Source organism: Lepidochelys olivacea (genome assembly GCF_965140295.1).
Source record: "Lepidochelys olivacea isolate rLepOli2 genome assembly, chromosome: 2".
NCBI classification, from domain to species: Eukaryota; Metazoa; Chordata; order Testudines; family Cheloniidae; genus Lepidochelys; species Lepidochelys olivacea.
Genome location: NC_140412.1, coordinates 251,462,365 through 251,473,212, shown reverse-complemented (window position 1 = coordinate 251,473,212; position 10,848 = coordinate 251,462,365). Strand labels below are relative to the sequence as shown.

General features: G+C 48.4%; 1 protein-coding gene across 1 annotated transcript; it reads right to left on the bottom strand.

Moving 5' to 3' along the window:
• Positions 1–5,424: 5,424 nt before the first annotated feature.
• On the bottom strand, positions 5,425–10,118 carry MNX1 (motor neuron and pancreas homeobox 1; the record flags this gene model as incomplete). Its single annotated transcript, XM_084621728.1, has 3 exons — positions 5,425–5,745; positions 6,317–6,477; positions 9,518–10,118. 3 exons carry the CDS (start codon positions 10,116–10,118, stop codon positions 5,425–5,427), a joined length of 1,083 nt encoding a protein of 360 aa, XP_084477854.1.
• Between the last annotated feature and the right edge of the window lie 730 nt (positions 10,119–10,848).

Here is a 10,848-nt window from a genome sequence, read left to right as displayed (position 1 = left end):
AGTGTTAAATGAGGCCACCAGCTGTAAGTCTGACAGAGCTTTATGGGTTTTATTAGGTGCCCTATTATGGAAAATAAACTTTAATCCGTCCATAAAAACAGAATCTGAAAAACATATTTGCCCTTGTAGTCTGGAACACTGAAGGTATTCTTGTGAGACGCTGGAGCTTTACAAAGAAAAGGAGTACTTGTGGCACCTTAGAGACTAAAGAGATTAGTTTTATTGAGAAAGACACAATACACCAGTAGGACTTTGATACATAGTCCATGAATAGCTGCCTGTAGCGTGCTAGGCTATTTTTTATACTCTTGAAACACATTTGGACACACACCTCTTAGGCAAACAGTAAATTTCTGCCTCAATCAGTTTTATTTTCCTGTTTAATTATCACGTATTTAACTATAAATTAATGTCATGGGGATGGAAACTTTCATATGCTAAACTCGCAACTCATCGGTTGTTCGTTCTTTGGAATTATTCTGTTATGTGTGTTTTGGAAAAGTTTGTATTTGTTTGGGTTTTTATCTATAAACATAAAGACAAATTCTACTGCTAATTTATGTCTTGACTACCCTCATAGACTTCCTGGAGTGTAAAAATCAGACACACACACATATACATACGCACACACAAATATTGATATGGTGAGTATATAAAATTAAGAAATATATTCCTAAATCCAGTGTGTCTATAAATTCTGTAAATCCCACTGCCTGGAGCATAGAGAATGCTATAAAATACGTGTGCAAACTGGAGTCATATTCTATATTCTGGAACCCATTAAAATACTTCCATATTTGTATGTAAGGAGGTTGTGCATTGAACAGATTTCTATTTTATTGAGTTATGTATATGGCAGAGTGTAATACTTATTTAATATCCCTCCAATGCGGCGAGGGTGCTGGAGTGCCCAGCTAATACATAAACGATATGCTTTATAGATTATATTTCGACTTAGCAACACCTGAAGAGCTCGGTGACCTAAAACTGTTTTTCTTATTATCATTAGTAACAACCTCATCCATGCATCAGACTGTATTTCACACGCCTTGTATGGCCAAATCTTTATAGAAGTAATTTATATGGGCCATATTGTTTTCATTTGAAAGGTTAACACGGGTTTGTAAAAAAATCACTTTTAAAAAGGTGTACGGGAGTGGAGACACTCCATATTTTATAGGCTATTATTCTTCCGTGCAACCTGGGATATACTTGAGAGTAATAATTTTGTGACCGAATTTACATATTCAGATACAGTTAAAAACTCTACGATGGTGCGAGTCTCTGGGTAAGAAGCAAAAAATAGCAAGATCGCCAAGATGTCATGTTTGCTGAGCAGTTCTGTCTGCAACCTCAGGCTGGAGGGGCTGTGCGCCTGAGCAGGGTTTGCTGGCACCAGATGATAGGATGAATGCTGCTCAGACGACCTGTTTTGTCTTTTCCATTCCTGGGGAAAGGTGGGGGGGAAGAAAGAACAAAGACCTGGTGAGCCAGTCCTCCTTACCTTACTGAAATCACGGGGCTTGATTCTGAGCTGTGTAAACCGGGAGTAACTACATTAAAATCAGTGGAGTTACACCAGTGTAAACGAGACCACAATCGGGGTCCTATGGGGAGAAAAGCAAGCAGGATCCATAAAACTACTTTTACTCTACTCTGATCCTGGGTAAACAAAACTTCCCTAGACATATTCTCTTCTTCGTTACCCTAATGTAAAAATTCGGAGTTACTCTACTGAATTCGGCAGAGTTACTCCAGATGTAAAGCAGGGTGACGGAGAGCAGGATTCGGCCTAATGGGAAATGTAGAATCTAGTCTAGGGTAGTTAGTTACCTTTCTGTAATCCACTGGTCGCTACCCCGCGTGCTCAGGTGCTAATATTCTTTTTGCGTCTCTAAACTGCCCGTGGAGGATGGTATCAGACTAAAAACAGGGAAGAGACGCACAGTAATTCATTAGTGGGAATGAATTGTTAGATATGGCCCCGAGTTAGTTAGGATGAGCCAGTGATTATATTTAAATTTGCTATAATTGATTTGGGGAAGAGCTGCGGTGACAAGAACGAATTGATCATTAAATTTATGAGAGAGATAAATTCCGCCGCTATTAAGGAGTGTGAATGAGGACAGTTATGCTGACTCCACCAGAAATCTGCCGGGAGGCTCCCAAACGCAGCACTATTCTAACAGGCGGGCTCTAAGTGGGAAGCTTAAATAGCAAATAACGTTCTACCTTTTTCATTATTCAATAGTTAAAGACAATTTAGTGGGAATGAGTTTCATAATGAAATCTCTTGAAAGGGCTGTTTCGGCCGGTCATTTTATTCCTTTCCACTTTGCTTGCCGGGGCTAACAACAACTTTCCACATTGTTAGTCCTTGAATTAAGACAATGCCTGTAAATTAGCACCGCTTTCTAATTTCCTGCGCCGGGGCTTTCAGACGGTTGGGTTTTAATTTTTCCCACTTGAACACTAATAACCCAATTGCTTCCTTTTAACTGGGGGTAGTTCACAATGGAATTGGTACTTCAATCCGGCTCGCTGCAGGGCCGCATCTCTGTCTTTTCGCTATCGTTCCCACGCCTTGGTGTTGTACTGTACGTGGCAATATACCGGGAAGGAGAGTCATTCGGCGCTGATTTATATGTGCTGGGTATGGGATGGAGCAAATAAGATATGGGCCCGGATTTGGGTTAGATGTGTGCATTTAAAATAGTGAAGGGAGGGAAGGGTAAGATAAAGCAAAATGGCTTCATAGCAAAATTATAGTCAGCTGTTGATCGAAGGAAGGTTGATCTCCATCTCACACGATAGTCAATATTTATCATTTTAAAGTCTATGTGAACATCCTTATTTCCTCAATATAAACCGTGCTTATAATGCAGGGGTGTATAATAAAGTTAACTATCCAGTATAAATAGTGGTTCCATTGAAGGAATGAAGATTTCGCCTCTTTCGTCCATTCACATAAATGATGCATGTCGCAGAGAGAATAAGTTTTAAAAGCGACCATGAAAACAGCAGGTTTCGTTCAGCACGTTTGTCAGCCCTGCCTGTATGCCCGTTTTTAAAATATGCAATAGCTGCGTTGAGCAGTAGGTGCATAAATCCCCCAGTTTAGTCTAGCAAGGATCCTGCGCTGCAGATTTGCTCCGGAGGGTGCATGTCTCCTGCTAAGCACGCTTGGGTGAAAAGCTACCCCGGATATGCAGAAGATTGCTCGGTCCTCTCTGTCCCCAGCCCTTAGGATTCCTTCCTCCATGTGTAGGGCACATGCTCACAGCTTCTGCAGCTTGCTGATTGATGAGCCACATTGCAGAGGTTTATTAATCCACAGCCACTGCAGCTCTCCTGTGAAATGTTTCCGCAGTTTGACTCTCTTCTAATGTTTGCTCGGCTGTACATTTGCACAGATCCGAGAGAGCCATTACCAGCTGGCCGTAGGGCCGGGCCAAGTCGGCTGAATTGCATGGCAGGGAGGAATCAAAGTCAAAAGGGAAGAGTATTTAGCATCAAGCAATCAGAAACAGAGTTGGATTCACAATGCAGCTAGGGAGAGATCAGAAAGCCACTCTATTTAAAACACAGCAGCAGTCCCCTTGCATGAATCCCTCTCCTCTTATTGTCTGCTTAATAAAAAAACAAACTGGAACGGTTTCTGTAAATCCAGTATCCAGTCCAGACCTTAATGGAATTATCGCAGATTTACACCGAGATCTGAATCTGGCCCAACAGGCAAAAACGAGGAAGAAAATAGATATGTTTTCAATAAAAGTTGTCCTCATAAGTGTATTTTTAGGTGTAAGTATGAGGAAACCACTCGATGTTCTGAGAACTGTTGATTTAGTAGAATGTTAGAGTATTTAGATCGAATTAAATTTAGTTCGGAAAACAATCTGGCAAAAGCCTCTTTCATGGGAAATTGTACAACGTCTAGTGGATTTATTTAACTATACATCTGGGGTCCTTCCTCCAGCCCCTATCAGGTAGTGTATGGATTCAGAGACATCCTTTCGTTCCAGTTTTTTCCATGAAATATGCATATTAACGTGTACAATAAAGTGACAGATTATATGATTCCGGGCGCGTTATAAACTCCAGACCCTGGGAGCCAGTCCTATTCCTTTACAAAAAAAAAAATTGTACATAAGGCTCAAGTACAAAATGTTTATTTTACATACCATCATGGCCGATGGAGAAGCTGAATAATAATTTAGCATGCATAAGTAGAGGTGCCCCTTTTTATAAATACAATATACAAAAATAAAGACAGTCCAGTCTTGAGATTTCCGGCAGTTTTAACGTTCATGGCAAACAGGTTTCCAGATATATAATAAGCACAAAACATTTTCAATACTCAGCAAAAGAATAGGGTTTCCATGGGTAAGGTTCAAGTTTTTAAAATGTCTCTTAACACTGTGGTGAACTGTAAATCTTCTCTACCATGTGTAGGAAGAAGAATCCTTTTGTCAATGTACCTCAAAAAAAAAAATCCAAACCTTACCAAAAGCTGCTCACCTCTAATATTACCTGCTTGGTTTCTCTGTTTGTTTGTTACATGACAGCTGAAATGCTGACACCAAAGAGCAATGATGGATCTGGGCTCCTGCGCAGCTGAAGACCGAATACTTCCCATGTAGGAATAAAAGGTACTGGTATAAGATTAGCTGTTCCTCCTCCAGTGCAGGAAGATGGCTGCATTTGGGACTCATTTCACTGACACCAAAGGCTGCAGAGATGGAGGAAAAGCAGATGTGTAGGGTCGGGGCAGAGGAGTACGTGTTGTTGATGGTGGCATGGGGCAGTGGGCAGATGTGTGTCACTAGGAGGGGAGTAGGGGATGGTGGAGAAAAGAGGGGAGGAGGAGTCGAGAGGAAAGGTGAGCAGTCTGGGGAAGGGTAGGATGGGGTGGGTAGAGGTGTGTGAGGTGTTTGGGGCGGGGGTGGGCAGAGAAGTGTGTGTTTGTCTGGAGGTGGCTGGGGCAGGGGTGGGCAGAGGGGGCTGTCAGGAGGTGTCTGAGGTAGAGGGGTCTGTCTGGAGGTGGCTGGGGTGGGGGTGAGCAGAGGGGTCTGTCTGGAAGGTGGCTGGGGTAGGGACGGGCAGAGGGGTCTGTCTGGAGGTGTTGGGGTAGGGGTGGACAGAAGGGTTTGTCTGGAGGTGGCTGGGATAGGGGTGGGCAGAGGGCTCTGTCTGGAGGTGGCTGGGGTAATGGTGAGCAGGGGGCTTTGTCTGGAGGTGGTTGGGGTGGGCAGAGGGGTCTGTCTGGAGGTGGCTGGGGTAATGGTGAGCAGAGGAGTCTGGTGGCTGGGGTGGGCAGAGTGTTCTGTCTGGGGTTGCTGGGGTGGGGGTGGGCAGGCTGGTGTAGGGCTAAAAGGTCTGGGACCGGATAGCAGCAGCAGGGAGAAGGGGAGCCCGCCTGCTGGCTCACTGGGGCTGGCCGGGGGGCGGCTGCAGCGGGGAGGCGTGCCTGCTGCGGGGCTGTGTCTCCTCCTCGTCACCCTCGGAGCAGTCGGAGGAGTTGTAGGGGCAGCAGTGTCCGGCTTCCTCCTCCTCTGGGTCGCTGTCCCTGAGCTCCCGCAGGCGGCGGCCGCTGCTCTTCTCCGGGGCCGGCAGCAGCAGCTCCTCGTCCGCCTTGTCCTCCCCGCCCAGCCCGCTCTTCTGCTTCTCGGCCTCCTGCGCCGCCTGCTCCTTGGCCTTTTTACTCCGCTTCCACTTCATGCGCCGGTTCTGGAACCAGATTTTCACCTGCGGAGCAAGAGAGGGGCTGAGGGGGGATCGCAGGCCCAGGGACACACACACACACACACACACACACACACACCAGTCTCACGCTGCACCCCCCCCCCACTCCGCACACACACACACACACGTCTCTGCCCCCGGACCTGCTGCCCAACACCTCTGCCGTACCGAGGCCACCCCTCCTGCCTGCAGCCCCCGCTGCCCCCAGCCAGCCTCCACCCCCCACTGGCCTGGTTAGAAGGGACCCCACCGCTCCGGGGTAACACGGGGCTGCGAACCCCCGGTGCAGCTGGCCCTGGCTGGAAACACGCCGAGCGGCCCGCAGCCTCCTCGCGCCGAGGGTCGCCAGGCAGAGCCCAGGGGCCGTGGGGGCAGGCTTTGCGGCCATGGGGGGAGCCCGGGAGGGGGCAGGCTTTGCGGCCGCCGGGAGGGAGCTGGGAAGCCCACCCTGGTGGCCCGGGCCGGGCTGGGGCTGCGCGGAGCGAGCCTGCTTTCCTGAGCCCGCAGAGCCCCGGGCCGCTGGTTCTAAGCGCCGGGCCCCTTCCCCGGAGCGGCCGCTGCAGCCGCCACCCACCTGGGTCTCCGTGAGCATGAGGGACGTGGCCACCTCGAAGCGTTTGGGCCTGGAGAGGTATTTGTTCAGTTTGAACTGATGCTCCAGCTCCAGCAGCTGCTGGCTGGTGAAGGCGGTGCGGGGCCGCCGGCACTTCCCCAGCAGGTTGGACTGCGCCTGGGCTGGAGACAAAACGGCGCATCAGCACAACGCGGGCAGCCGGAGGGGAGCAGCCTGAGCCCCGCCACCCCCCCCCAAGGCAGCCGGCTCTCACGGGCCGGAGCTGAGACAGCCGGGGCCCAGCTCCCGTCAGCATTAAAGAGGATCCTTCTAGTGTCCCTGGCTGCGTCCACCTGCCCCCATGGGGGGCAAGTTAGATCCAATGGGAAAGGAAGAGAACTGCTGGTCCCCTGCGAGGGAGAGAAGAGGGGAGGCAGCCTGGGGGCGAGGGGTTAGAAAAAATACATCAGTGCGAAATTCCTATTTAAAAAGATGGAGACAAGGGAAGAGGAACAAGTGATTAAAAGCTCCCCGCCGCATGCATTCTTCCGCTAGCTAACCCCAGTGGTGACCTTTCTACATGCCACAATGAAAAACTACCCAAACGGTGACCACTTCCAATTAGTACCGCATCTCCGCACTCCTGGCTTCAGACCGGTATCTATCACACACACAGCCCCGAGCCGGCCGTGCTCGGGGACAAGTCTCCGTCGGGCCCGCCCTCACAACGAAGGCAAATGTACTGGCACCTCGGAGTAACATCCTGGGGAATTTTTCTGCAGTGGAGTAGAGTGATCTGATAATAGTGCAGTCCTTGGGCCGCTGTTTGGAAAGAGCTGCTGGATCGGCCCCTCGGACCGCTCACCTGGTTTAAGGAAACCCTCCCGTCCTCACATTGTTACTATTGCACCATTAAAGGCACTTTAAAGTAAACATTCTCGTTCCCTAAATTAGACACCTCAAGACTCGCCTGATGGCAATAGGAGATGGACGTCTCTATTTACATAATTTCACATAGATTCACCACAGGGAAATTTATGGCCAAAGAGGGACTTCTTGATTTCCCAAGAGCCTGACAAGTGCTAGACAATAAAAGGAACCCGGGACCACGGTGAAATGATATCAGTCTCTCAGGGGACCAGCAATTTGCTTCATTTCACTTTAACGCCCCCTGCTTTAGTTAAACAAGTCTCCCGAATTCCCAGCTTGACCATACATTAGAACTTTAATTAAAACAGACTCCAAAGTGACTTTGGGGAAATGTGCAGTGGGAAGCTTGGCCAAAGCAATGCCCCCTCCCCCGCCCCCCGGCAGATTAGAGAAAAAGGTTTCTCTCCAATCAGTTCCATTTGTTTGTATTTATTTTATTTCATTATCTCAGCTGGCAAGTCTATTATGTTTGCAGACAATGGGAGACAAATGTGACATGAAACATGACGTGAAATACTGTTCCTATTCGCGCGAGGTAACTATATATAGGAAATATCCATTTTTAACAATGTTTTCGAACTATAAAATTCGATGTTATAATCTCCGCACGTTTTCTGGATTCAAAGATCAGGACTGCGTCAAAAATTACTCGGTTGAGAGTTACAAGTAAAGAGAACTGATGGGGAGATTGTTCTCCTAAAATATTGCCGTCATATTTAATGGACACATAAAAGAGAACATCAATTTGGAAGCATGCGAGCTGAAATCCTTCTTAAACAACCAATTCAGTCTCCGTAGCTGCAGATGATATATATGCTCCTTCTAAGAGGCAACACAATCATTTTGAATGTGATTATAACATACGATTTGTGATTTCTTGGACATTCTCTCATCTTTGTTGTTGTTGTTGTTTGCTTTAGAAACTAAAAAGCCTGTAAAAGAGAGGGGAGGAGGAGCCTGCCTTTACTACCTCATTTGGAGCAAACCTGCTAAAATGACCTGAATAAAAAAAGACAGTGGCCGGCATACAAACAGTAACACAGATGAGATTTTCTCACTACTGTGTGATTTTCCAGGCCTCTATTATCTTTTCTCTTGGCTATTTATTCACTAGTGCGTTTTGTTTGAAAGGGCAAGAATTCGGACAGCTTTTCTAATTATTTTTCTTCTTGAATGTCCTAGTCTAAACAAACCTATTTAAGAGAAAACAATGGACTTTTTTGTCTGTATGTGTGTGGAGTGTATGAAAAAAAACCCAAACTCCTAATTCTTTTCTGGCATGATTTAAGTAAAACTACACCTAACGTATTGTTAAGCCAGTAATTCCCACAGAGCGCTAACACCTAAGAAAATGATCTTTGCCTAATACAAAGATGCAAGAAATGTCCCCATCTCCATTGAGGCCTAGCGGCCCAACTGCTGTTAGGACAGGTCAGTGTTTCTGCTATTTAAAGCGGTTTTTTAAAATGCTCAAATATAGGTGATTGCAATTATTTAGCTGCCTTATTTCAATGACACCAAATAAACATTTAATTATAGCAAAGAATGTTCACTGGAACCATCCAAGGGAGGAGTGTGCTCTGATTACCATCAACTCTTTCCTGAGGAAGAGATCTGTGAAATTTGCCTGGATGACAGGATCTGACTAAGCATCATTCTGCGTGAAATTGACAGAGCCCTGTAAAGTTGTACCTCATACTCTTTATACCGTAATATTAACAAATATCAGCAGGATCGCTCTGCCATCCAGAAGAAAAATAAGCAAACAAAAAAATTACCGTCAGTTTTTATAGATTTTCATATACACCGGTATTTGGTTCTCATTCATTATTTAGCACGACTCCCCCCACGGAACAGTGTGAATTAGAACTTAGAACGCAATGAATGATTTGTCACCTTTACATTTCACTTCCCAAGAAAGATCAGTCTATTACTTACTGCTAAACTGCTGGCCACAATGAGCTGCAACACATTCCAGCTTCCCATTGTTAATCGCGATTTCCGCCCCCGTGCTAATATTACCAAATAAAACGTATATATTATTACACACGCCGCCGGCTGAAGTCTTGACCGAATCCTGTCAGGCGCTAGCTGAATGGCGTGGGACATTAACAACGAGGAAAGACTGGGAGAATCAGCGTACCCTTGCCGTAGGCCCCTGGACCGCTACAGCCTGGCTCGGGCAATGCCGAGGGGCAGGTGGGGAAGCGGCGAGGATACGCGCAAAGGAAAATGACAGATCGTAACAAACCCAGCGCCCCCAAGACCGGGGCTTGGCCAGGAGATACTCACAGTTAAAGTCCGGCATTTTCGGGAGGATCATGCCCGCTGTGGATGCTCGTAACCACTGATCCAGCTGAAAAGTCCCGGCACTGAGTTTGATGGGGTCTGCGGCAGGGTGAGAAGGGTGAGCCCCTTGCACCTGGGAGTAGGAGTAAGACAAAGCGGGGTGCTGCCCGGCCAGAGCGGCTGCCGAATAGCTGTACATGGGGTGCCCGTAGAGGGCGGCCTGGGTGGGGATGCCCGCTCCCCCCTGGTGCAGTCCCAAGGCCATGCCCCCGGCGGAGTGGTGGTGGTGGTGATGGCTGCTGGCGCTGCTGGTGCTGGTCAGGAAGCCGGGCTTGGGCACCAGCCCGCAATGCGCGGCGAGGATCCGCGGCGGCGAAGGGCTCTCGGTCCGCAGGCAGTCCGAGGAGCCGCCGCTGTGGCGCTCGGAGGAGGACGGGGGGCTGCAGCTGCTGCTGTTACTGCTGCTGCTGCTGCTGTGGCCAGATGTGTTGGCGAGGGAGGTGACCAAGGCCAGCGGCGAGGTCTGCGCGGAGGCGGCGGCGGCGGCTTTGGGAGGGTCGACTGCTAGGAGAGCATCGATCCGGAAATTTTTGGATTTTTCCATCTGATTGTTTCTAAAAAAACACACCTCCCTTCGCCTATAAAATAAGCCTAACAAACAGCCCCCGCCCGACCCCACAGCGCCCCGTGGAGCGTCTGCGCCCCCCTCCCACTCCCACTCCCAGCGCCGGGGCTCTGCCGAGACCGGAGGACCAGCCCCCCAGGCCAAGCACAGCAAAATGTCTCTCGGCAGATAGTAAGCACCTAAGCTCCAAACTCTACTCACTTGAAGGCTCAGATCCGGCTCCCATTGGCCCCGAGGCTGGAGGAAATACTATTGGTGGCCGGCACTAGGGTTCGGCAGCCGCGATTGGCCCTGCAGCACACCTGTCAACGCGTCGGGAATGGGGCCTGCCCACTTCATTTCTTTGCCCTCTGGAGCAGGTTGAAGGGAAAGGGCTGGGTGGGTGTGGGTGTGTGATGACCAACACAGAGGAAGGAAAGTGACTTGAGAAGCTTCTGTATTTACCTCCCCCGACCCACAAAAAAACAAAACCAAAAATAAATGCCTCGGTTGTGCCAGGTTTTGAAAGACTGAAGATAAAATTCAGCCAGGAAGAATGTGCAGTAATCGCAAGGCAAACATATTCTGCTTGAACATCATCAGCAACGATGCGTTAGTCGTCCCACATTCATACCCTGGTACGAAGAGTCTTGGGCCACAGCAAATATGTCTGTGCGTGTGTGTGTTTGTGTGTGCGAGCGAGCATCTGGACAGCGGCACAATGTACAGT